This window comes from Cydia splendana, chromosome Z (assembly GCF_910591565.1).
Source record: "Cydia splendana chromosome Z, ilCydSple1.2, whole genome shotgun sequence".
NCBI classification, from domain to species: Eukaryota; Metazoa; Arthropoda; class Insecta; order Lepidoptera; family Tortricidae; genus Cydia; species Cydia splendana.
In genome coordinates this window covers 35,141,112-35,168,273 of record NC_085987.1, presented here as the reverse complement: position 1 = coordinate 35,168,273, position 27,162 = coordinate 35,141,112, and the positions used below count along the sequence as shown (strand labels likewise).

Genomic DNA, 27,162 nt, shown 5'->3' with positions numbered 1-27,162 from the left:
GCTCGGTTTGTAGTTCCCGTACAGTCAAAAAATAATACATTTTTCTTCATAAATCGCAAGTATTAGTAAAAAATTCGCAACCATACGCTTGTCACAAATCGTCGCTATACTTACTCAACCTCATATCTGCAACAATCATTTGATGGAAATGTCGCTTTTCTTTCATTCGGAATACGGGTGTTTTTGTCATCAAATGAGTGTTGCAGATACGAGGTTGAGTAAGTATAGCGGCGAAATCGTAAACAATGACAGATTACAGAGGCGACATCTGTCCTAACCTTTCAGTGTGCCTCCTCATTGACCATAAATACTTCCATCATATACATACCTACTTGTACAAAACTTTTGAGTTTCAAAGGCATTACATGTTACCAAACAGAGGAATAATAGTGTACTAAAATAAAATACACGTAGAGATAGACCAAGAATAGTCTGCAGCGATTTTGATAGCCCACGCAGTGCAAGTGTCATTGGGCTATCAAAATCGCTGCAGACTTTTCTTGGTTTAACTCTATCAACTATTTTAGGTAAAGGTTGACACCTAAAACTATATCAACTAGAACAAGCATCTAATGCCATTAATCATTATACTGGTATGATTACTATAGTGTTGTTTACAGACTCGTAAAACAATCCAATCGAAATTATTTGACTAACATTAGCACGAGGCTGTATGAAGGTTGGACTTGGGCGTAAGTCTTCATTACAAACAGCGTGGTCTAATTAAAATAGACAACTCCACACAGACTTAAACAACATAAACTACATATGTATTACTATTTTATTTAACGCGTGAAAGTGAATGAATATCACAGTACTTATTTCTGCTAATTTCATTTACATATGTTGGTGGCAAAATTTAGCAGTTGAATTAAATTATAATATTTAGCCCTAATTATTAGAAAAATAAAAACCTAGACCAGAATTTACCACTAACTAACCTTTTGCTAATTACTCCTTTATTCAAGTTTCCTAGACGTTGATACAAATTAAATTGTCCCTCGTCTATTTGCACTCTGGTAATCACAAAGCATGCAATTTATTGTGATTAACAAATTAAGCTTATATGATTTTCTTAAAAATCAACTAATACCTACATGAATTTCTGGTTACAATCAATTATTATTACAAAATACCTGCTTTTTACATAGTTTATACATTTGATTGGTCAAAATGAACATTGATGTAACTATGTGGATAACGTCCGTCATGCGATCGATGTCTATCTAATATTCGCTAAAAGTTATGATAATGCGCCGGCGATACACACTCGTATTTATACGTGCTAGCGTACACAGCTTGCGGGGTGAGGACCCTGACCTTGGGGACGGCCGCGCCGGCCGCACTCTATGCCTACACATACACTTCACCATCTCGGACCTCATGATTATAACATTTCTTTAAACAATACTTGCCAAGCTTTTTCGAGTCATTTTTATTCGACCTACATATACAAAGAGGACGCTGGTCACCTTTTTTTCAAGGCTATCATTTTTATTGATCCTTCCCAAATAATACGTTCTCCAAAATAAAATTTGATTTTCTAAAATTTTAAATTAATCCAGAGTACGGAAACTCCGTATAGTTACAATACATATATCCAAACGCGTACGTAGTATATCCAGATCCTAAGATTAAAAATAATGGGGAGAAGACTTTATGGGAATAAGCAATGCAAGTTGGATGCAGGGCAGTACAGTACTGCGTACTACTTAATACTCAGTCGTAACAATAACCCAGGTCCTTCACCAACTCCTCGACAGAGTTTTTTTACCAACATTTAATATTCATGAACTACCCCAGATTAGGGTGTTAAAAATGCCATAGAAAAGTATCGCATGGATACTGAATTCAGTACAGTTAAAATGTTAAGTCTATTATCTGGTTTGTGGTCTATTGTGTTTATTAATTGTTTTGTATTTGTTATAATTGGTAATGATTGGAAAAAATATAATCAATTAAAAACTTTTAATGACATCGACCGAAAAATCATTAACTTTAATACTAGAGACTAGTAACTGTTTCTGCATTTCTCGTAGCGTACTGGCTTAAGCAGTCTAGTAAATGAAAAACGAAGGTGCTACAATTATCTGCTTCAAAGTACTTTTTATTTTATCAATATTTACAGTAATTTATAAAATTTCAACTACGGCATAAGGAAATTTATAAGTAGGAACAAAAATTATGTGTAGAAATTATCGGTTTCCATTGGTTTACATTCAACGGCTCGTGCACTTTATTTAACTTTGGTTTCAATTAATTTACCGGCTTAGCCCTTAACTGAACACGTATTGCGTACAATATCGCCGATAGTAAACAGAAAGCGCAGAGGGCCCTCACACACAGAGCTCGCGGTCCACTCGATCAACGCCGGGGTTGCATCTCACACATGCTTCTAAACAGTGTCCGCGATCAATTCATACATTTCACATAACCGTTCTCTGGTCACTACACCTAACACGCTGTTCTCGCGACAGTTCCGTTCCGCGCGGCGCCTGGCCCCAGCACTGAGCTCACATTTTATCAATTATACTCTTTTTATTATATATATTTTGGTAAGTAAATAGGCTTATCACTGTCAAAGGAACTTTCGCGGGGACAGTCGGAACTATTAGAAAAATAATAAATTTCCTATGAAACAATTATTTCAATAATTTATTCTTTTACAATAAACACTTTATAAAATCACTGTATCCTTACATATGACCGAAATTATCGTTTAATAATAAAATATTATAAAAGTGACCCAACTGAAAAAGTTATCATGCAAAGAATTATCTACGTGTATTCAAAATCTAAATATAAAAATGCCAAGTCATAGAAACAGACATTAAGAGCCGCCAGGAAACTGGACTGATGAGACTGAATACTAACATAGTTTGGTACTCCTTATACGGCAATATGTTTACGAACATGTACATTACTTAACATTATTAAACAAATCGTCTAGACGTCAAATGAAGCAAGAATGACTTGTTTCAAAGACCGTGCTTAGTAACGCATGTACAGTTAAATAATTTAATTTCCGTACCATTTCGTATTGTTGCAATAACAATCAATATGAAAGTCGCTAGGAACCTCATACTATTGTCGCTGTGACAAGGTACGAAATGGTACTGAATTTAAATTCTTTGGCCGTACTATTCATTGCAAAAAAAAAATCACATATATCTTACTAGTGGGAACCAAATTAAGTTAGGATATACATAGAAAGAAGCCGCCTGACGATTCTCAATGCAATTAAAAATATAATAAATAAAAATAAGTGTGAAGTGAAGAGTCAGTCTAATTAGTGAACGGAGCGCGGCGCGGGAGCTCGCTCACTCACTTCAACGTACTATAGACTTACCTACCATTCATCTCATTCATTAATAATAATCATGTACATGTCATAGAATTGTAAAATAATAGTTTAAACCCAATTTGACCAATCGTGCCGATTTTCACGAGAACAATTGCTTAGATTTTAACACCAAATCACACAACACATTTAACAGTAATCATTCGATCTAAATTACATAGAAAGAGAACGGAATGAACAATGTTTAGCATTGATAGGTAAATGAAAAGGTCCTCACGTCACGTGGGCGCGGAGGGCGCTAGCCGGGGGCGGGGCGCGGGCGCGGACTCGGGCGCGGCGGGCTCGGCGCCCCGCGCACGCCCCTAGTCCTCCGACGACGACATGAACGAGTTCTGCGACTTCAACTCCTCCAGCCGCGCGATCTGCTGCCGCAGGTACATGATCCTGCACACCACGTCATACATAACTTAGTTTATACTGTCAGGTTAACTGTAAGCATCAAAACATGACAGCTTGCGCAAACCTTACGTTCAACATCTACAAACTCTAGCGTCCTAGAGACAGATTCTACCCTACTAAGGCCGACTTGCACCATTCCACTAACCCAGGGTTAATCGGTTTGACTGTTAACCCAGTGTCAAATTGTACTGCTAACCATGGCAACTCCAGGTTTACCGGTTAACCCCGGGTTAGTGGAATGGTACAAGTGGCCCTAAGCCAAATAGCGCTATCTCAAAAGAAAATTCATTGCTCTTATACTCTAGTTTTTCACCACCGTGTTTTTATTGAATTCCGTTAACTTCGGACGTTTAAAAAAACTGAATGAAATAGTTAATTTTCAAAAAATAAATATAGCTGATAATTCCAATATCATTTGTTTTTGAGATAGCGCTATTTGGCTTAGGATTAGAAGGGCAATCATTGGAATCGTAAACTCCGATGAAATAATAGGAAGAATAAAAGATTTAGCAAATTTGCTTTCTTTTCCAGTGTTCAGGGAAGCGGCTACAGATTTTTTAAACAACAGCAGTAAAAAAAATCCTTATGTATATTGTGGATTTGGCAACGAACTAGAATAACTATAGAAGACTGACTTGAACTCATAAAATGACCCTACGGCTACTGTGTCGAAAACGAATCGACTGTGTCGGGCGGAATTTGACAGCTTTAGTACGACAGCGGCCCTGTGTTATAACATGTCAGCCCATATAAAATTATTAATTCAGAATTAGCCACATAAAATGCCTTCTTGTGCGGTAAAATGGTGCCGCAACAATACAATAAAACACAAGAAAAAGGATGGGATTAATTGGTTTGTGTAAGTGTAATTCCTGAACGTAATAAATAATTATTGAAATTAACTAAAGGCTTATACGCTAAACCAAATGTCGTAACTCTATACTAGATTCATGCTTTCCTGTTGCCAGGGAGGTTTTGGGATTATACTGAGCAACTTTTACTAGGGGACCAACCCGGAAATCACGGAAAAAAAAATTTGGCTGTTTCATACATTTTGGCTGGCCCATTTTCTATGGGAGGGTAATTTCTTTTTCGCGATTAAGTGGTTGGTCCCACAGTAAAAGTTGCTCAGAATAATGCCAAAACCTCCCTGGCAACGGGAATGCAGTTATTTTTTGAATGAATCCTCTTGTTTGTCACAAGTTAGTTTACTTGTACAAACAAGAGGACACACAACAATGACCACTGGCATTTTATAGAAGTATGTATGTATGTATGTACTGACACTGTTCCAAAATACATACTACGCATAAATATAATATTTCTACTTTTGAATGTTCCTACCGATATACACATAAAGTATGTATAAACATGGGTAATCTTAACAATAAATACGCGTCATAATAATAATTATATGAATTGGTACCCTCCTGCATAGTATCATCCTTACAAGATTTGACAACGCCAAAATATTGTAACGCCGCCCAAGAGGTTTGACACATAGAATGTTATTATAGCCAATCAAAACTTATATCTCGGAGTAAATATCTATGGAGTAGAGACGCGCACTAATTTCTATCTGAAAAATTCTGTCGTTTTTGGCGCGGGGGACGAGGTAACGCACACAAATAATGTTAACACTAATGCATTTTTAGCATGCGTCGCTACACACGCACACGACAAAATTATCAAACACTAGCAAAAACTATATTCACACAAGTACAAGAACAAACACAGACAACCCTGTCCGTGAACGAGATGACGTCAGTTCTAAGTAAACCTAGATAGTGCGAGGGACGCGCCGATAATATTGTCGATATTTTATTGACAATGAATTTTAATTTCTGCTTTTATCAATTATAATAATATTACAATATCAAGTCTTTATACCAGCATTTTAATAACTTTCAATTTTTGTATTGTTTTTAGATGTTGTTCTAATAGTTTGTCAATTTGTTTAGGGCGAATCTTGCAAGCTGATATAGAATGATTTTTTATTATCAGTTCATTAGTTAATATTTTACATGTTGGTTTACTTCTGAAAGCAATGCAATATACTGTCGAGCATGCAGATCTGATGACAGAGATGGAACGCGGCCATAGGATGTCATTTAAGGGATATTGAGTAGGGGATAATTAGTATATATATCGGCGGTAGATCGTAAAATCGGGCATATCGAGATATTCCTAGGCATATCATGAAACTCCGCCATTTAATAATCTGCCTTTTGCATTTTTTGCCACTGCTAGTGCTGCATTCTATGTGGCATTTGGAGCAGAATGCGTAGGTGCTAGGTAGGTACTAAAATCATACGCTACCCAAACACGTACTATAAGTAGGCTGTCAAGCCATTTCAATGGTTATCATTTGCTAAAATGTAGAACATCCTACTTATTCGATATGCCTAAATGTTGAGGTTTGCACGGTATGGCGGGTGATCTCTAGTCAGAACATGACATGCCGGCTGGCATATGGCTGGTTGTCACTAGGCAGATCATAATCTGCCTAGGAATATCACTCCTTGAGGTTTGTACGATATGGCTGGTATTCGCTAGGCATCATGACCATCTGTATATTATTCATTATGTTTATATCGATTTTACCGATATTGGTTTTTATGGTGCCCCATCACTAATATTGGTACGGTGATACCAGAGTAATAAATTAAAAGTGCCTATTTATGGAAAGTGACAGCCGTAAATACCTTAAATTAATAAAATGTTTGACATGTTAAATAAAAATATATAGCTGGTCAAGCAAATCTTGTCAGTAAAAAAGGCGCGAAATTCGAATTTTCTATAGGACGATATCCCTTCCCGCCTACATTTTTCAAATTTGCCGCCTTTTTCTACTGACAAGATCTGCTTGACCAGCTATATGTAGAAACTAAAATTCAATGTTGACGTGTAAAAGTGCCCTTGTGGCCTATTTGCTGAATAAATGTTGATGTTGATAGGAAAAAATAATTTTCAAATAATAGTCTATCGGTAATTTTACGTTATTTAGGGGTTGTGCACAAATCACGCGAGATGTTTTCGACTACTTTTTGATCCCCCGTCCCCCTTTTCTTTATTCTTATGGATCTATTTATTTGATTAAATAGATTAGGTTGATATGAAACTAAGGTGTTATATAAAAATAATGTGTTACATAAATTATATAACAAAAAAAGCAACGCAAATAGGGCGTATTACTGCAATGTTCTGCCGCCAGAGTGTAGCACTAAGCTAGCTAGTAAATTTTCTCTTTTCTCTTTATCGCTCAAATATGCAATAGTGATAGAGAGGTTAGATAACGAAATTTAATATTTCTTGTTCCGCGGCGGACCCCCAGATTGTGATGGATTGTGGTAGTCGCGCCCCCTACGCAGAGTTTCGCATAATATTTCCTATTAGAAATTCTACGCATACCTAAATAATATTTAGGAAGTCTTCTTTAGAATTACCCTAAATTAGATCTAATACCATATCACTGGTATCACTGTCAGATTGACAATGTTTTTTAGTTATTTGCAAAGTTAATGCACTATTTGATAATATTTAGATGTAATAGTACCTACATATGATAAGAAACGTGTTCTTTTTGTAGACTAGACGTTTTCGATCTCATTTTGAACGAGAAAACGCTGCAATTCGGCATTTTCGGATCCTATCATTCCGCTTAGACTGACGTTTGCTGAATGGCGTATGACGTGTGGCAACTAGTTTTATATAACCTCCTTGACCGGCGGCCGCGGACTTTTTGCAGGGGGGAACGCCTGTTAATGGCCGCTCCATAGATATATACTCCGAGACTTATATTGACCAATCACAACTTTTTTTAATAGCGGGAAATTGTTTATTGGATATATGTAATTAATATAATTAAAAGCAGGTGGGACATATTCATAGAGAACGAATAGCTGTCAGTGTCAGTGTGGCTGGGGTCATTTTTGGAAGGCAATTTTCTATGGAGAGCGATGTCTATATTATATTCCGTCACTGGGATTTGGTCATTTTAGTCCAAATTAATGCTATAATTGTGATATAATTTATTCTGACAATTATTTCCACGCATTTAATTACTCTGACGGTTACACTTTATAAATCCCGTTTTTCATATTGTATCCATTGTGGTTGTGAATTAAGCAAATATATACAAATAATTGTCAGATTAAGTAGTAGCACAATTATAAAAACAACTTAAGCCAAATCCACAATCTACTAACGATATCTTTAACACGTTTACTGTCCCAAACTGAACTGTCAACCCCTACGGCTTTGTAATAGAGGCTTTCCGTGACCCATATGTGGAGCACGGACAGTGAACGTGTTAACCCCCCACCAACGGATAAATAAAGACGGTTGAAAGTGATTATGATTAAGGTAGACTCCACGGTGGGCAAGAAGTCACTCTAGAAAAATCCCCTATTGGGCTCCCCTACTCCCCTTATCCAATAAACGATTATCTTATCTTATCCACCATAAACCATATGAGAACCGACTTACTTTTGCTCTTGTAAGGTGGCTTGTATCTCGGTGTGGCGTACGAGCGAGCGCGAACACTTCAGCTCTGCGGACACGCGCGTACACTGTAGACACCCCAGTTGATAGGCTTCTTCAGTGTATTTATTTGCCTGTTAACAAATAGAATCATTTTAATTTACCCTCAAATATTAGTGTTACGTTTGTGAAATATTAGCGTTACAATTACCGTATTAGGACTTTATAAAACAATATCTGGGAGACCGAGCTTTGCTCGCAAAACATTAAAACTAAAAAATGCGCGTTTTCCCAGAGATAAGACCTAGCTAGATCGATTTATCGCCACCGAAAACCCCCATATATCAAATTTCATCTAAATCGTTAGAGCCGTTTCCGAGATTCTCGAAATATATATATATATATATATATAAATAAATAAACAAGAATTGCTCGTTTAAAGGTATTAGATAGATAAGGAAATATATTTTCACGCCACTACTCGAAAATGTGGCAATAGATGATCTAAACCTTACTTTCTAGTCAAGAGACTACAAAGTAGGGTTTAGTTGTACACCTCAACCGACAATCCAACAATGTCTTCTTTTATACAGTCAGCGTCATATACATAGTAGGTAGCATCCAAAGTATTCAAATAGTTCGGTACGTCATACAAATTATATGGTGTACCGAACTATTTGTTCGGTACGTCATACAAATTATATGGAGTTGTATTACACTTTTACTTTCCACTCATTGATTGGTTGACATTCAAGCAATCTCAGCGCACCAAGTTCATTAGGTCAATTATGGTAGTGCTTTTAGACCTTTAAAAAATAAGAAAGGTTGTTTATAGGTCCAAAAACTTACATGTAAGGTTTAGTTTTTTTATTAACTAGCGACCCGCCCCGGCTTCGCACGGGTTAATAAATTATACACCTAAACCTTCCTCAAGAATCACTCTAGATATTGATAGGTGAAAACTGCATGAAAATCCGTTCAGTAGTTTTTGAGTTTATCGCGAACATACAAACACACAGACTGACGCGGCGGGGGACTTTGTTTTATAAGGTGTAGTGATAAATACAAATAAGGAGGACGTTACAACCATACAATTATGAGACTAATTGTTAAAACGAAAATTTCTAGTAAAAATAGTGTTAATACTTATCCCTACAGAAATTACAGCGATTGCAAGGTTTTGAATTTTGAGTTAAAAAAGGTAAACATGAAATTTTCGCCAGTGGCGTGCCTAGGGTTTTGGAGTAGGGCAAGCCGAAAGATATGTTTTCGTAATAACTGTCCAATCTTCACTCTTCGGACTCAAATGCATCTGCTAGCGTGTCGAGGCGAGCTAATCATAGCGCACTGAGGGCATACTATTACTAGATAGAATATTACAAACATATCAGCAATTGCATACCCCCTCACTGGTGGCTTTGATAAAAGCCGTTTAATTTATTTAAGTGAATATTTGTATATACAATATTAACAAATTTACACGATAATAATTTACATACAGTTGTGCTGTGCGGTTAACAATCTTTTTGTTAGACAAATAGCTCGAGCTTGGTTTGTCGCTTTGAACATGTTTTTCTAGAACGCCGTCATATTTTGATAGCAACGATACAAGTTCCAAAAAATTGCCCCTATTTAATGAAGTGTTTGACTCATCGTGTCCTCTAAAAGGAAGTTCTTGCTGTGCTAAATGCTAAATGGCACACAATATCGACTAACCTCTGAAAAACACTACGATTGTTGTCAACACGCATGTTATGATTTGATATTTCTTCTGATAATTGGCGCGACAAAGAGGCCTCGATCCTTTGTTTCCCAAAATTGCTAAAACAAAATCACTGCACACATATGTTTACCGGAATTCATGTGCCTCTTTATCGCTCCAGATAAATTATTTAAATCGTTAGAGCCAGAAGTATTCCAAACGTTAATGTAGTTCGAAAAAAATATGCAACACCAGCAATACATCTTATTTGTATGGGAACAACCAACAATCCAATGAGTTTTGTAGACGGCCCTACAGATATTTCTCTGACGCGACTGACTTGACTGAGAAATACACAAGTCGGGTGTTGGTTTTTCCGCGGAAATTATGTCCCGTTTTTCGACAAAGGTCAAAGACTTTACCTTGTTTTGGTTGACTAAAACGTGGACGAATTTCAAACCGTCACAAGGAACCACTTCTTGATCCATTGTTAACACTTATTAAACTAAACGCCACAACAATGAACAAATCCACATTCACTATTTAATCAAATTCACTTAAACAAACTTTCGTTACTTTCGTCTCGACCACTGACTCGGCTCGACTAAATAAGTAATAATACACTTGAAGTAAACGCGAACGCGCGCTCGTGCGAACTTATGCAGCTTACTTCACTCCAAACAAAAGCCAAGCTTAAATCGCCTTATAAAATTGCTATACATACCAACAAATAGTTACATCGTTCTTTGGCGGTTTGTAGGCTGATAGTGCCCAGAGCGGGACGAAAAAGCAAGCACGGTTGCAAGCCAACGAGTGCGAGTACGAGCAGGATAGCTAGAACATCCTACGCCTGATTTCTTTCGCGCGGACGAGACGCCACGCCGCGGCAAAATTTTGCAACACGCTAGTGCCGCGGTTCGAGGCCGCTGTGGCTTGAATTTAATAATACGTGTTCGTTTGGCGCGCGATTTTAAAATAATCTTTATTGATCTTATCACTACGTAATTTCGGTAAGGCAATTAGTTGCCTTAGGGCAAGCCCGGCTTTTGGGCTTGTATGGGAGTCACGCCACTGATTTTCGCCTTCCCCGATTATAAAATATTTTATTAACTTCCTATGTTGCGTAGGAAAATGGTATATAAATGGTAGAGGAAATAAAAATGGGCAGCTCGCCTGTTTCTCGAGAATGTCGGCGGGCCAGCCGGAGACGTGCGCCGTGAGGTCGGCGCGCACGTAGTTGACGAGCGACGGCGTGAGCGCGGGCGCCTGCGGGTGGTGCAGCGCGCCGCCCACCACTGACGAGTAGCTGCCCAGGCACTCCACTAACACACAACACCACACATTTTTATAACTTGAAATTTGCAACAAAACATCGGATCTTTGTGGAGTTTGACAAGACTACTTGTTTTTCAATATTTTGTAACTAAAAAAATAAGGACTGTGAGAAAAACCAAATCGTCAATATCTGGCCATAACTAGCCACCTTACACTAAAAATGAATTCTATTCACTTATGAACAGAATTCATTTTCAGTATAAGTAACAGCAGTTCAAAGAAGAAAGTATATATCTCACATGGTTATTATATGTATATATGGGTATATATATAATTTAATTATATTTATGTAAGAATGGTATGTATTTAGTAGATATTATGTAATTTACGTATGTGTATTGTATACATTGTACGAGGTTCTTATATAAAAAAATACTTTTTCTCTAATGCACCACCTACAATCTTCTCTGCTTTGCCCTAAAATTGACTGGTAGAGAATGCCTCATGGCATTAAGTTCGCCTTTTGTACAGGAAGTTTTTTCTTTTGTGCAATAAAGTATAAATAAAATAAAATAAGGTGTCAAGAACTGGCCACCCTGCAATAACTACTTAGCTACCTTATACTAAAATCAATTCTGTTTATAGGTTAATACAATTCATTATAGTATAAGGTGGCCAGTTATTAAACAGTGGCAAGTAATTGACGATATACCCTATTACATATAGAGAAGCCTTACTTTTCCGGGGCAGCGCCGTATCGAGATGCAGCGGCGGCGCGTGCGGGTCGGTGTTCTCCGAGTGCGTGGGCGTGGGCGGGCCGGCGTCGCGGTGCGGCGAGCCGCCGCCGCTACCCTCGGGCGTGGCGCCGCCGTTGTTGGCCGGCGTAGGCGTGGGCGCCACCGCCGTGGTCGCCGTGGCCGCCGGCGGCATTGACACCGTCGGCGCCGCCACGATTCGAGGCAGGGCCGCCGCCAGCAACGAGCCGCTCTGCAAATTATTTATTTATTTAAGTAATCATATGTAATATCAGTCTATGTAATTAAAGATAAACCAACTGTGCGTAATGTTTTGTACATTCACATTTTTACCGAAAATTTTATTTTTAAGGAAATTTACCTAAAATATTACCCCCATCGTCACATTTATCTATTTACCTCTCCTACATCCCAGCTCCTTTCTAATCGTGTAGACAATCCCGTGTGCACATAATCCATTAACACTCGAAAAATACTTATTTTGAAATTTAAAATTTAAAACATGTCTTGATTGTTTTTGTTGACCTGATATCGTGTCGTTGAGAAGCTAAGGGGGATAAAGCGACTAATTAGATTAATGGAAATAAGTAGAGTAGGTATGATGTGACGCACCGGTTGGTTAGAATTGTCGAGCACGACGACGGGCGGCACCGCGTTGCTGTCCGTGTTGTTCCGCGCCACGGAGTTGCCGTCCCGCCCGCCGTACGAGTTCTCGGAGAGTGGCGTACTCCGGTCCGGAGATATGTCCATGTCTTGTAAAGACTGCCCATCTACAAAATCAAACAAAAATATAATTTAAAAACCCGTTGATTTTTAACTTAATACGGATTTTGATTGTATTCATAGCATTCAAAACAGTCATTAGAATACAAATAAACTAGCAAGAAAGCTAGATGACATTGGACAACAAAATAGTTCACAAACGGCAATGCAAGGAGTACGAACAATATTGGAAATAAATTTAAGCAACAACTACAAGTAACCAATTTAAGTGGTTGAAATGTAGTACATAACTAATTCATGGATTTGTATTTACTTTTAAGAAAATAACCTTTATTATCAATATAATACAGACATTTGTCTGCGACAAATTCTGCATATAGAAAATGTGTCCAGTCACTCTAGCATTGTACCTTTTCCTTCGTGAGGCGCCGACGAAAGTTTTGGTCGAGGTCGGTCGTGTGGGTCGTCCTCCCTGCCGCCGTTATTCCAGTACCTTTCCGACCCGCTATTGGTTCTTTTATTTGGTTTCTCGACTTCTCTTCTGCCTGATCGAGAACTGGATCGTTTTTCTCTATCTATTTATAATACATGAAAATTAAAGAACAATCCATAGTCGAATTTGAAACTAATTGTTATCTAAGCATAACAACATTTTGCAAAATGCTAAGTGCTGTATACAGCAGAAAGTACTCCAAATATATGTATATAGCATGAATTGCATGATATATAGCATGTATCTCTATAATGAGTACGAAAGTACATTTTAATAAAAAAAAATCTATAAGTGAAGTGCAGAAATAAGGGAGGAAAGAAATATGAATGTGTTTTGATATATTTGGCACTTGGGCCGGCACTATCTATTTGATGCTGACTGTAGGTAGGTACATATGTACATATTTTTTTAAATACATACATTTAGGTACTACAAGTGAACTGTCTCGCATAAGCCTTGGACATTCCATATAGATGTAGATAGATAAATAAACTCACATACTATATACATACAAACATGAACACTGAAAAATTCACTCTTTTTTTGGGCAGTCGTGTAAAAGGGTTAATACTTGGTTAAATCAATAGAAATAATATGTCATTTGACTTTTTTATGCAACTATGAAGTATAATTAGAAGGTTTTTACAAAAACATAAAATTTTGTTAGTTCAGTGTAGGTGTTTCACTGGCCTGTATCAGACCTGTGATCTGTAGGTGTGCTAACGTGAAAATATCATCGCCTCCCGATTGATACTGTGTCAGATGATAGTTTAGTTGCTAATATAAATAAGTTTTTGGCAAAAATTTCATTTTTGGTACAAGCTTTTATCGCTGACTGTACTTTTCTTACGACAGACAACTAATACTCATCGAGACAATTCTAAAAACCCCTAACACAATTAGGTTGCGTTGTTTCATCACGGAGTTCATATGGCCACCTCCTGTCTCCATCATCAGATCAGTTCGACAGTACCATATTATTGTATTGTCATCAGAACTACATACAGCTGCCAAATTTCATGACGCTACGATCCTTGGAAGATGGTTAAATTAGTTACCTTAGATTCCATTACATGTTAGTTACATACAGGTCGACCTAATAAAAGCTTGTTAAAAAAGCATCAGCCGGTTGTATAGCGGTGGAAAGACCGTCAGCTACTTGCATACACATGTAAAAAATACGCGCCTTACCATTTATGTCCGCAAATCCGTAAGGCGATTATTGAAACGCCCGATGAAATGCTACATGCAAAGTTTCATTATTTTTAGTGTCCGACCGAAGGTTCGGTTTCGGTTTCTGTTTCGGCCAGTTTCGGCCAAAAAATCATGTTTCGGCTGTAGTTTCGGTTTCGGCCAAAAAACGGCCGAACCTTTCGGCCGGGCCGAAACTTACGAAATGGTACTTCGTACTATGAAACTAAACTATGTGACAAAGACCAAAAGTCGGGGAATAAGTAGGACAACAATATTAATATGTAGTATGTACCTACATATACTGATTCATGTATAGGTACAGTAATTAACTGGTTTATTATCAAAACACAATTCCACTAATGAGGGCGCCACTAGACGCAGTCTTAAGAGGCTGTTAATACCTATAACGCGCACACTGTCTAATTGTATCGGAGTAAATGAGATAGTACTGTCGCATGTTACTGGGCCTGGGCAAAGGAATAATAAGAAAACTCATCATCTTCCTCGCGTAATCCCGGAATTTTTGCCACGGCTCATGGGAGCCTGGGGTCCAATTGACAACTAATCCCAAGAATTGGCGTAGGCACTAGTTTTTACGAAAGCGACTGCCATGAGACTGACCTTCGAACCCAGAGAGTAAACTAGGCCTTATCGGGACTAGTCCGGCTTCCTCACGATGGTTTTCCTTCACCGAAAAGCAAATAGTAAATATCAAATGATATTTCGGATACCTATAAGTTCCGAAAAACTCATTGGTACGAGCCGGGGTTTATACCTGCGACCTTCGGGTTGAAAGTCGCACGCTCTTACCGCTAGGCCACCAGCGCTCAAGGAAATATCTCGCTTTTTAATACAATAGACATTGGTTGGAGTTTGTGCTCAACTACTTATCCTGAAGCCTGAAGCACGGCTTTGACTTCGTATGAAAGTTCGCCTCACTGGGGCACTTCGGACTTTTAGGCCCAGGTGAAGATCGGTACCCGGCCTTGCGATATTTTAACAAAAAATTTCGCGCTCGCTGCGCTCGCGTTTTTGGTTGACCCTGTATATACATGTTAGCTTGACTGGTGAATGAATAGAGTTAGACTAAAAAAATTCTGCAATGATTTTGATAGCGTACGCAGTGCAACTAGTGCAAATGTTATTTATACGTCATAATTCCATAGAAGTTTTGACGTTTAAAATAACGCACTGCGTGTGTTATCAAAATCGTTGCAAAATTTTGCCTTGGTCTAACTCTAGTAATTTTCTTAAAAAACTGCTTAAGTAACATCAATTTCAAGGACATTGGGTGTTGACAGCTCCATAATATGTGTGTAAAAGCGGTTTTATGACATTTTTTAAACGATTTTAACAAGTCTACAAAAGGTTCGGTTTCGGTTTCGGCCGAAACTAGAGCCAAAGCCGAACATTCGGTTTCGGTTTCGGTTTCGGCAAAAAAACATGTTTCGGTCGGACACTAATTATTTTGTTATCGCTATCATAAAAAGGTAAAGCGCTTATTTTTACATCTTTATGCGACCAGCTTACGGTCTTCCCACCGCGATACAACCAACTGTCGATTTTTTTAACTCATAATAGCATCTAAACTATCATCTGACAAAGTATCAAACGGGAGGCGATGACTAAATTTGTTTTATTTTTTTACATGTTTCGGTGGCTGCCTTTCCTCAACCCACCAATGGAGCGGCAGCTGACCTCCATGAAGGTTCATCATACATAGCCGTTAATAACTATACGTGTTATCCCCGAGAGGCGATTGGTCCTGGAAATCTGTTCCTGGCTCGCGGTCTATTTGATTAATTAATGATAATTAGTCCAGTAGTTGGGATTATTGCAGTGCTACATGACCAATTACGTACGAACGTGTCTTGCTATTTCAGTCAGTCTCGGTATAAAAAGTCCTACCGTTGACTGAATCAGCATGACAAATACGAACGTTTCCGAGAAAATACGAAGGAAAACAATTATGCACTACATTTTTTTGATTAGTGTAAACTGAAAAAATGTAAGACTTATCGGGTGTTACAGAAAGTATAAGCACAACTTTGCGATGCTGCCTTTTGGATGCATACTACTAACTAGATAAAAAAACGTATATGAAATCGTCAGTTACTTATTTATCTATGATTATTTACGTTCATCGCAAAGCTTGTGTGCAAAATACGCGAAATGCGGGGCATTTCTTCAGACACGAAAATATAAAGTGCGGAAAGATAAGTCGGGCCCTGGAGGGAAACTACCTTAAGTCCTTAAGCTGGCTCATTTTACTTAAAGCAGACATTCCTTTATTTTTAAAAAGAAACAAAACTGCATTCAAAGATTTTCTAAAACTCGCTTGCCTCGCCCGGGACTCGACCCGACTAAAAATTCCAAAAAATAAACACTCGCAATTTTATTCTACTAGTCCAGCGGTTCTCAATCTTTTTTTTTGACGGAACCCTTTTGGAAAGCGAAATACTTGATGGAACCCTACAATAAAACAATAGTTTTTAGAAGTGTGTTTTTTGCATAGTAAAATTTTTCGAGGCGACTAAAGCATAGTGTTCTACATTCTTGCGGAACCCCTGCAGGGGTGTCGCGGAACCCTGGGGTTCCGCGGAACACACTTAGAGAATGGCTGTACTAGTCGATACAGTTAATGTTAATGATAACATTTCTCCAAGAAACATTAGGTCTTACACTCGTCTGTCGTATAAAATATCCATAAAATCTAATTTAGTACTCAAGATTTTTTTAGACAAGCTAAATTGAAGAAAAAATGAAAAATCTTTAAATGCAGTTTTGTTTCTTTTTAAAAATAAAGGAATGTCTCCTTTAAATAAAATGAGCCAGCTTAAGGATTTAACGTAGTTTCCCTCCAGGGCCCGACTTATCTTTCCACACTGTATTGTGCACAAATGGTGAACGATTCGTTACATCACGGTCAAAGAGTTGGCGAAATATGCAGTAGTTAACACCGGAGCCGCACGTTAGGCTATTCGAAAGTATAGTGAGGATTCACCTTTTACGATGCACCAAGAAGGGGTCGGATAAGGAGGCCTATGGATCAAAAATGGATCGTAAGATTGCTCAAGTGTTTCGCTGAAAAAAAATACTCTCCTGTTAGGGATGCGGCCAAAAAATTACGAACATCGGCTAGCAATGTCTAACTCAAAGGTAAGAATCAGTTTGAAGACCTTTAAAAAGCAGAAGAAACCAAAATGGAGCCTTAAGCCGGCCGCATGCGTGAAACCACGAGTGAGAAAATTTTATAATACCCTATTGTGCCGAAAATCTTTGGGCATTATTATGGACGACAAAACCTACATACAATTTTACTATAAAATGTTTCCAGGTGACCAATTTTACACTGTACCAGGCGTGGCTCACTCCGCGATTTCGTCGCTTTGCTACAGGTAGCTAAAAGTACATCCGTTCGGCCCCAATTTTGGGGTTTGCCATAAGCCGCGCGTGGCGCTGTCGCCACCTAGCGGCCATACCTGTGCTGATCGTAACAGACGCGTTTTGTTAGAGAGTGAGTCTTCTGTACCTAGCAGTGGCGGCGCGTCAAACATATCCATAGGCAAGCCGGGGCTAATTTGGCTTACATATTTCCTTTACAACTCTGCTCAAACGTCCAAAAACAGGCAAGCCGGTGGGAATCGGCTTTTATGGACGCGCCGCCACTGGTACCTAGTACTATTATTTATTCTGTGACTGTACGAGAAATGCCGAAAATCATTTTCGTCGAAAAATTCAGCATAAAAACAAAAATATGGCGGGCCACATGTGAGTGCGGGAAGTTGTCCAAGCCATTTGTCTCGGAGTCACCTTCATCTCGGAGTGCCCAAATCACCGCTTGTTAACCATGGTCCGTGAGCATGATGCTCCTGTCTTGTTCTGGCCAGGTTTGGCGTCTGTACACTAGTCCAAGACCACGTTATCTTGGTATAGAGACAGCGGAGTTGAATATGTGCATAAGTAAACGAATCCGCCGAACTGCCTGGAACCCAGGCCAATCGACACTTTTTGGACTCGTACTAAAGCATAATATCTCGGAAAAAATACTAAGATTGCAGATTCTATCGCGGCCTTCAAAAAAACTGGTTGCAAGTCTCCAAAGTCATCAGAAATAAATCTGTGCTGAAGCGTAAGTCGAGGGTTCGATCCAAGGTGCGATATCTGGCTTACTGTTGACGATGTCAGACGTATGGTACCTGAATTTGTTGCAAAATAAGCAGAAATTTAATACTGACCAATAAATAATTGTAAAACTTAAGAAAAATATTGTTTCATATCATTTGGAGCTTGTGCCTATACTTTCTGGAACACCCGATATAGCCTCTTACGCAAGGAATGCCTTTCAGCCAATGAAAGAATTTCCAAGGTTACGAAAACAAAGGGCTCAAACTCGACGCACCAAATAAACTTCGGGAAGCCTGTGGAGACGGCACGAGAATCCTACGAAGCTACGCTAGAAAAAGATGTAGGGGGGAAAATTTCGACTGAGGGAGAATTTCAAATAATCGAAATAATTTTCATGTTTTACATTATTAACTAGAGTCACACACAACACATATTTTTCGCTATCTGGACATATTGTATATACATATATGGGACTCTAGTTAATAATGTAAAACATGGAAGATATTTCGATTAGTTGAAATTATCCCGCAGTCGAAATTGCCCCCTGCACCTTAGCCCATTGACGTGTATTAATCTTGCAACCCAGCTGAAGATCTAAGTCTTGATAGGATAACGTGTATCCTCACGATTTTTTTCTTTACCAGAAATTATAAAATTTTAACAACATTTTTATTCTTTAATTTAAGTTGTTTTTTTTTTCGCATTTTCTAACATGCACTATTCGGGATCACGAAGCCTATGGCGGTACTTTGACCACCAAGAAACCTCAAATTGTAACGTTCGACGCTATAAATGGTTGAAGGACAGCTGTATGCAGCATGCTGCAATACTATCACCGCCGGAATGATATTTCTTAATCACATAGCATCGTCACAATACCAATATTCATTAAGTACATCGCTTAATTAAATTACAAGAAGAATATTTCATATTTTTTTTAATTTATACCCATCCGATTCTCAAATGTGTACAGTCAGGACAGTCAGCATCAATAGAAGTGGATGAAAATACGCGTCAAAAATATCTACCATTCTGTAACAGAATAGCTTTAGGAAAAGTATGTCACCATATGTATATGTAAAACAAGAGTGTGATCGATACTTTTTACGCGAATTGTAGAGAAATAACTCCATTTGTATGATAGTAGTAATTTCTATCAGGTGAGCTTATTGATTTGTAATTTACCTTCAGTGTGTGTGTATGTGTGAGTGCAATGGTTATTAAATTTATGTAACCTTTAAAAAACTATAAATAATTAAATGTATATGGCTTGTGCTTTTAACTGACTTTTTCATGGCGGATATATTTTTACTTTTAAGTTTATAAAGAACTGTATATAGGTGAGCATGAAATTGCAAGCACTTTTGCAGTAAAATATTGAATATATAGTCAGTAATAATCATGCTACTTGAGATTATTTCAATATTATACTGTATAGCATAACCAATAAAATATCCTCATGATTACTTCTGCAATAGAGAAACAATATACTCATATGATAATAATTCCTTAATTTAGATATATAAGCATAATTCCTCCCTAAGTTTTCTATATTATAAGAGTTACTTTACTAAATCAAAAATCTTTTATTTTATAAATTCTTACTGGACAATAGGTGTCTATTATTTTATACCATGAACAAGGAAGCTGACAAAACCGAACATCAATTTATGGATTGTAGAAGCAGTGTAAATATGATCATAATGTAAGCAGACATACTGCTGTATGTACAGTACAGTGTGTATTTATACAGTCACATTTAAAAATATTGATACGGATAAACCTCCTAAAATATGTAAACATCACCTTAATATGTATATGGGCAATAAGGTTGTGTACACATAATATTGGCACCTTGTCCGTATCAATATTTTCAGACGTCACTGTACCACAGCTTTCAAATTTGAGGCACAAAATTATTAGACTACATGTCATCTCCAATAATTAACAACTTCTTCGCCTGTATGAAAGGTGAGCAATTCAGATGTTTGTATGTGGGAAATACAGCAATGAATGAAAACTTACTGCTTCTGGATGAATATGTAGAATCTTTGGATGATGTCCTTCTTGAGTCCCACTCCCGGGGCTTCTCCCACTGTGACACTTCACTGATACAGTTATAATAATACTTCTTTCCTGAAGAACTAATATGCTCTGACCATTCACTGCCAGAAGGCACGCTCCCTGAGGGAGCACTTCTTTTATCATATTTACTACTTCTATTAACACTTATGTTTATGCCACTAGTCCTATTCTTTTTCTCTGATTCACTTCGTTCATGATTACTTCTCTCTCGTTCACTTTCTTTGATTCTCTCACGTTTCTCCTTTGGGGATCTGACACTATCTGGAATAGTTAAAGAAAATTATTAATTATTATGCGTACAATGCATAATGCATACTTTCCTGTTCAATTTTTTTATAACAATATAAAGCCTTTACCATTAACAGCATTTATTTTAAGTATGATTTTTAAAAGGTGCAATGCTTTTGTGTAATAGTATTGTCAATCTGCAAGAAATAATATTAAGAAAAAGATTGTACCATTCATTCGCTTAAGCTTTTGCCCAAATATGTGTCTTAGCTGGTATTATATTTGCAACTTTTTATGTAAATAGCCGGGTCCACACAGAGCGAGCATACGCGCGAGGCAATTTCCTCGCGCACAAAACGGTCAGTATAGACGTGCCTCGCGCGCTCCGCCTCGGCCGAGGCACGTTTACACTGGCCATTATGTGCGCGAGGAAATTGCCTCGCACGTATGCACACTCTAATGAAAACTACTGTCATAAATTATACTCTTCAATTCAATTATGCTGTGCAGCATACATGTATTTTATAATTATCTAGCTATCAAGTTGCATACCTGAATAAATATTATTAAATAGTTATGAACTTAATTTCTTTCAGAGAATTAGTTTTATGAATTATACTACAATAATGGGTCTCTGATATCATTCTATTCGCAGATGCCAAGGGACAAATATAATTAGTAAAAATGAGAATTTTACACTTTTACAACTCATGATAAAAAAATATATTTCAAACTTCAAATGCAAGATATACCTAAAAGTCTAAAAGTAGTGCTTGACAAAATGAAACAATGACATAATAGGTACATAGCTGTTGTAGATGAGTATTTTAACATTATAGAAAAATAATAACATTTAAAGAAGATAGGTAGCTTCCATGAAATATGTACTGGACATATTAGCAGTTTTCTATAATGTTAGGGAACTGTATACCAGTTATTATATTTTGAGGACTAAGTAAATTAAGAAATTTGTGTATTTATGTATTGAATTGCATTTGGTATACATTCTTGTAACTTCTTGATGAGTTACAGCACATTATGTATTTATTTTTTATATATCTATAAGCCTTTAAGGGCCACATGTACCATCCAGGGTTTGCCTCTAACTCGGAGTTAACCATGAACACAGGATTAAATTGTACTGGTAACTCCAGGATTAACCGGTTAACCCTGAGTTAGTGGCTAACCCTGGATGGTGTAAGTGACCCTAAGACACTTATCAACATACATCGGGGTTTTCGGTGCGGGAATGATTTGAGTGAGAGTAGAGATAAACAGATAGGTTAGTCTGAGAAAACATATTATGCCCTATGTGAATTTTATACACACTATGTTACAATTTTATTTTCACCACACAAGCTCATAGAGTCCCTCTTTATCTATCAAAAACGGAAGTAAAAGTTGCATTCTATCCACAAGAGTTATTAAGTAATTTGTTGAATTGATTTCTGATGTTGGCTAGTAGAATTTACTTTTTAGGGATGATTTTGAGTGATAGGTATTAAATAATGTTCATTTGGATTTGATTTGTAATGTTTTACAGTAAGTATTTTCCTAGCATTGGTGTGGTGAAAAAAATTGTGTTTCTGTTTGTCAAAGGTTGTTTAAATATAATAACTATTCTTATTAATTTAATATTTCGTTTAATTAATTATTTATTAGGTAGAAACCTGCTGTACATTCTGTTTTTTTTAAGTCAATACCTACTTGTTGCCTATTACCAAACATTCTCGCACCGAAAACCCCGATGTATGCTTATCAACAACAGCTTTACTGATGTCCCATTTTTTTAGCACTTGTTTTCAGGAATTGTTCTGTCTAAGGATAATTAAATTGAGTTATAGAGATACTAATAAATTATATTCAATTATGAGGAGATTTTAGACAAGGTTGATGTTTAATCGGATCCTCATGACTGAAACACCCTACTGACAAGCAACAATATATTTTTTTAGCTTACAAATAGCAAATTTACACTTTTATTACTTTTTTCTGTTCCCAATATTAGAATTCAATTCAAAACCCCTAGGAATGGTTTTGTATAACATTAGCTAAATATTTGTTTTATATTTTTTTTATAAAACTTGATTTTATATAGCATTTTATAATAATAAACTAAATAAAGATTAAATTTAACATGCCTTAGCATCACCAGCCTTTTAATATTAGCCAGGTCAATATGATAGGTTAAAAATATAAGAGGTTGGCCTATGCATGGCCAGTTGACCATGTGTGTTTGTACAATTTAACATGTAATTTTATTTATATTATACTAATTAATATTATACTAATATAAACAAATAAATCATTATAGTATACAAGGTCTTACCTGTGTACTTATTTCTAGAGGATTTATAGTCTCTATCTCTCTCCTTTTCAGAACCTTTCTGTATATAGGTATTTCTAGATGTTGCATATCCTCTTTCATCAACCACATGACTGTAGTGGTGGTGTCCATGCCCTGCATGGCCTGTGTGGGCCCCATGTCCATGTACTGAGACATTGCCATTTGGGGATCGGAGTGGTGTATATCTGTTGTCAGAAGGTACATACTCGTTTGCCCTTCTATCACTTTTGGTATTGTATTTCTGTGCGCGAAAAATTAAAATGTCATTAATCATTTTACACAAGGTTTTATAGACATTTTAAGTATCCATGTCTGCTGTCCCCACGTTAAAACCCACTTAAAGACAAACTCTAATGTAAATTATTTTTACCAAACAGCAGCATTCAACTTGGACTTCTACTTTTTGCTATAAAATAATATTTTATGGTTATTGAACTGAAATTACCTACCGGGCGAACAGTATTTAAAATCACGAATGAAATCGATTTGAATGTAAGATTGTCGGAAATCAATTCATGCTCATATTACAACCACAATTATATACTTCTAACCAAGTAACATGTTAGCTGTCTTAATAGGTACTGCGTAATGCGACACTATTTAAACGCTGTTTGGATAGGGAAAAAAACTGGAAAACAGAGTTGGGAACACATATTACATACAGAAGTACATAATTCGAGGCAGAGTTAGCATTTACGTGCTACTACAGAAACAGTTATTGTTACAGTTGATATTCGCTTATTTTATGGTTACCTGATACGGATGGGCTTGGTGCTTCTCAAAGTACCTGAAAACAAAAAGACAATTTTAATCTCTTCGTCGTAATTACAGGAAAACTATCAATCGGCGACCGCCATCTACAGACTGCAAAATCGAATCATCAAAAACTAAATCATACCCATCGCTTATTCGCTGCGGTTTCCTTGCATGCATTACCATCAATGCAAATGTACGATTTATTACGGCCTCAGTAATAAAATACTAAAAGAGGCCACTGTCATTAAAACAAGAATTATCCGTGATATATCTTGGTCGACGCCATGTCACATTCAATTCATTTCATTCAACTCAAGCAAGCAAGACACTCGAAAGAGTCAATAGAGACGCGAAAGAGAAAGGAAGGTATTCTGTGTTGTGGAGGTTTGTCTATGGTACTCTGACCATACGTTTATAGCCATAACACACTACCGCACCGCACCGTGACCTTGGTGCGCGGCACCCATAAATGAGAGCGAGAAAGAGATATCTCTTGTAATGATAAAGGGCCAATTAGATTCAAGCGTTGCAAAAAAATAAACATTTTTCTTTTTCAAAATATTAGATTACGATTCCGAAAATGTCCGACACCGGACAAACTTTGGAACGAACATGACTGTGTAAAGGTTTGTAATCTATGATTATTAAAAAGTCAACCAAACCGACGGAGCTTGTCAGATTGGGTTGGGTTGAGTCACTCAATATCACAATAACCTAGAAGAAACGCAAAAAAGTAATAAACGAAAAGATCACCATGGCTAAACCTGTAGATTTAGAGCTAAAAAAAGCATTTGTTGAATTACAAGTCAAAATGGTTGAAACTAGCAAGAAAATACAGGTGATAGACTCCCAAATTAGTGTATTGAACCGCATCTTGCAGCACGTAGACATAACTCAACGTGAAATCAGTACCATGCCTCCTGATACGAAGACCTATGAGTCCGTGGGCCGAATGTTCTTACTTACTGACTTTGAAGAAGTTAAAGCCAATTTGAAAAACCGAGAGGCGCAAGTGAAAACGCGTACTAAAGAATTGGAGAACAATAAGCAGTATCTGGAAAAAAACTTGAAAGAAAGTGAAGACAATATCAGGGAAATGGTACAACAGAGGAAGGAACAGAGTGAAATAAAATCATAACAAGTTTTGTTTTTGTACTGTGGCTTCATTTCTATTATAAAGCCCACAAAAAGCATCTCATTAATTTTATTCACAAGGTTAGAGAAAAAAACGTATAATAGTAATGAACTCAAAGATTTTTAGCTACTTACATGTATTAAGCACTTCAACAGTGTTGCATTGTATTAGAGATGAGACAAATTCAAGAATTTATTGTAACAAATTATGCTTGCTTTGTACCAAGTTTTATTAAAATTATAATAACTTTTTTTTTTTTACTTTTACCCATAATTCATAAAGTCTGTTCGGAATGAGAAGAGTCAAAGAATGTATTGGTTCCCTTATATTCCATGACCCTTCTCTTTCCGCACAGACTCTAGTTCTTAACATTTCATACCTATGCCATTGCTGATATCTAAGTCAGTCTACCCATTTAACTGAGGAGTTTGATATAAGGTATAAGTTACTATTAGTGATGTACCGACTATTGATTTGGCCGACTAGCCAAGTAATCGGCGCTCGAATGGCCGATTAGTCGGCCGACTAGTCGGCTAGTCGGCCAGATCATTAATTTCGTATAAGTTCAGGTGAAAAACAATAGTTTTGCTCCTTTGGTTGCGCCATTCATCATATTAGCTTGGCTAAAAGGTGTTCTCTAAAGGTTCAAAGACCTATCACAAGAATCCTCGTTCAATTTCTGTCTTTAGTTATTTTATTTTACGATCCTGAGCAGACCGTCAGTACAGCTTGTAGGAGGTATTTCCAAGGCTCTATTTCCCGTACGTAGTCGCCAGTTAAGAACCTTCACCCTGTGGTCGGCGTCTTTACGAGCAACGTGCCCTGTCTAAGTCTCTAAATTTTGCAATAACATTAATAGTTCCTCATCATGGCTCCACCATTTAAAAAAAAACAAAAACTGAATAATAATTATAAAAATTAACTATCGAACTTGCACATGAAATTACACGAGAATCAGTTGAGATCGACCTGTAGAGGAAAACACCAGCCCACCAACATATGATAACGATCAAACGGTCAATTATTTATATGAACAAAAGTTTTCGTATGCATCCAGAATACGTATTTTAGTAAAATAAACATAAAACATATGGTATTCTTTCACTAATAAAGTGCCGACTAATCGGCCATTTTTGCCGACTAATCGCCGACTACAAATGTGGCCGGATAGTCGGCTTTCCCGACTAGTCGGTACATCCCCAGTTACTATGGTTAACTACAGACTTGTTAAAAGCTTGACTGCATGCAACTGATATGAAACATTTTAAACCACCCTGTTTGTTTCATTTTACTAATGTAAAGTCGTGATACCCGCAATGTTACGAGATTTAGTAAACAATCCTTTGCCATTGTATTTTCTCGGAAACTTTCGTATTTGTCAATCAACCTCACTTTTTGTACTGAGACTGACTGAAATAGCATTTACACGTTCGTGCGTTTCCGTGAAAACGCTATGGTAAAGGATTCACTACAATCTACATCATACTCAGGATGCAATGCAAGCCCAAAAACACTTCAAGGTTTGCCCAATATTTGAAACAATGTCCATGACAATTTTTTTGTTATGATCTCAAAGTTTTTTGCCAACATTAATTTCGTAACGTAAGATGTTGAAACACTTCTAATGCTGAAATTCCCTCACTTAGTGCAAGTGTTATTTTAAACGTCAAACTTCTATGAAATTATGACGTATAAATAACACTTGCACTGCGTGGGCTATTAAAATCGCAGCAGACTTTTCTTGAAGGTCTAAAAGGGAGAAACTATACAAGCTCTGCAGATGCAGATACCGCAACATCACAAAGGAAACGAGGACTCATAAGAACTCCCGTATTCCCAGTGTTTTTGATGGGATCTGGTTTACATGTATACATAGGAGTATAGTCGACGTCAATGATAGGTATGTTTTTTGTTTAGGTACATTTTTCGTCTCATTACAGAGGAGAAAGGAGCCAAAAGTATATATCAAGGCTCGGGAACTGGCTTATAAAATATAGCGGTCGATAGCGGATTATTTAGGTTTTACTCCGAACTTTCACAAGAACGCGAACGTGTGCCGCGTAAACACCGGAGTATGCGTGCGTAGGAATTAACCGATT

At 37.2% G+C, this 27,162-nt stretch overlaps 2 protein-coding genes across 2 annotated transcripts; one reads left to right on the top strand and one right to left on the bottom strand.

Moving 5' to 3' along the window:
- Positions 1-1,088: 1,088 nt before the first annotated feature.
- On the bottom strand, positions 1,089-24,262 carry LOC134803952 (WW domain-containing adapter protein with coiled-coil homolog). The gene is made up of 10 exons (XM_063776784.1): positions 24,071-24,262; positions 23,926-23,959; positions 23,155-23,413; positions 20,538-20,858; positions 13,108-13,272; positions 12,587-12,744; positions 11,957-12,206; positions 11,118-11,266; positions 8,249-8,376; positions 1,089-3,745 (listed from the first exon to the last, which is right to left on the bottom strand). The coding sequence occupies exons 1-10, from the start codon at positions 24,109-24,111 to the stop codon at positions 3,664-3,666; spliced, it is 1,587 nt and encodes a 528-aa protein (XP_063632854.1). The 5' UTR covers positions 24,112-24,262; the 3' UTR covers positions 1,089-3,663.
- A 327-nt stretch (positions 24,263-24,589) lies between these two features.
- Positions 24,590-25,312, top strand: LOC134805335 (prefoldin subunit 1). Its single transcript, XM_063778666.1, has 2 exons — positions 24,590-25,219; positions 25,253-25,312. The coding sequence occupies exon 1, from the start codon at positions 24,683-24,685 to the stop codon at positions 25,064-25,066; it is 384 nt and encodes a 127-aa protein (XP_063634736.1). The 5' UTR covers positions 24,590-24,682; the 3' UTR covers positions 25,067-25,219; positions 25,253-25,312.
- The last annotated feature ends 1,850 nt before the right edge of the window (positions 25,313-27,162 follow it).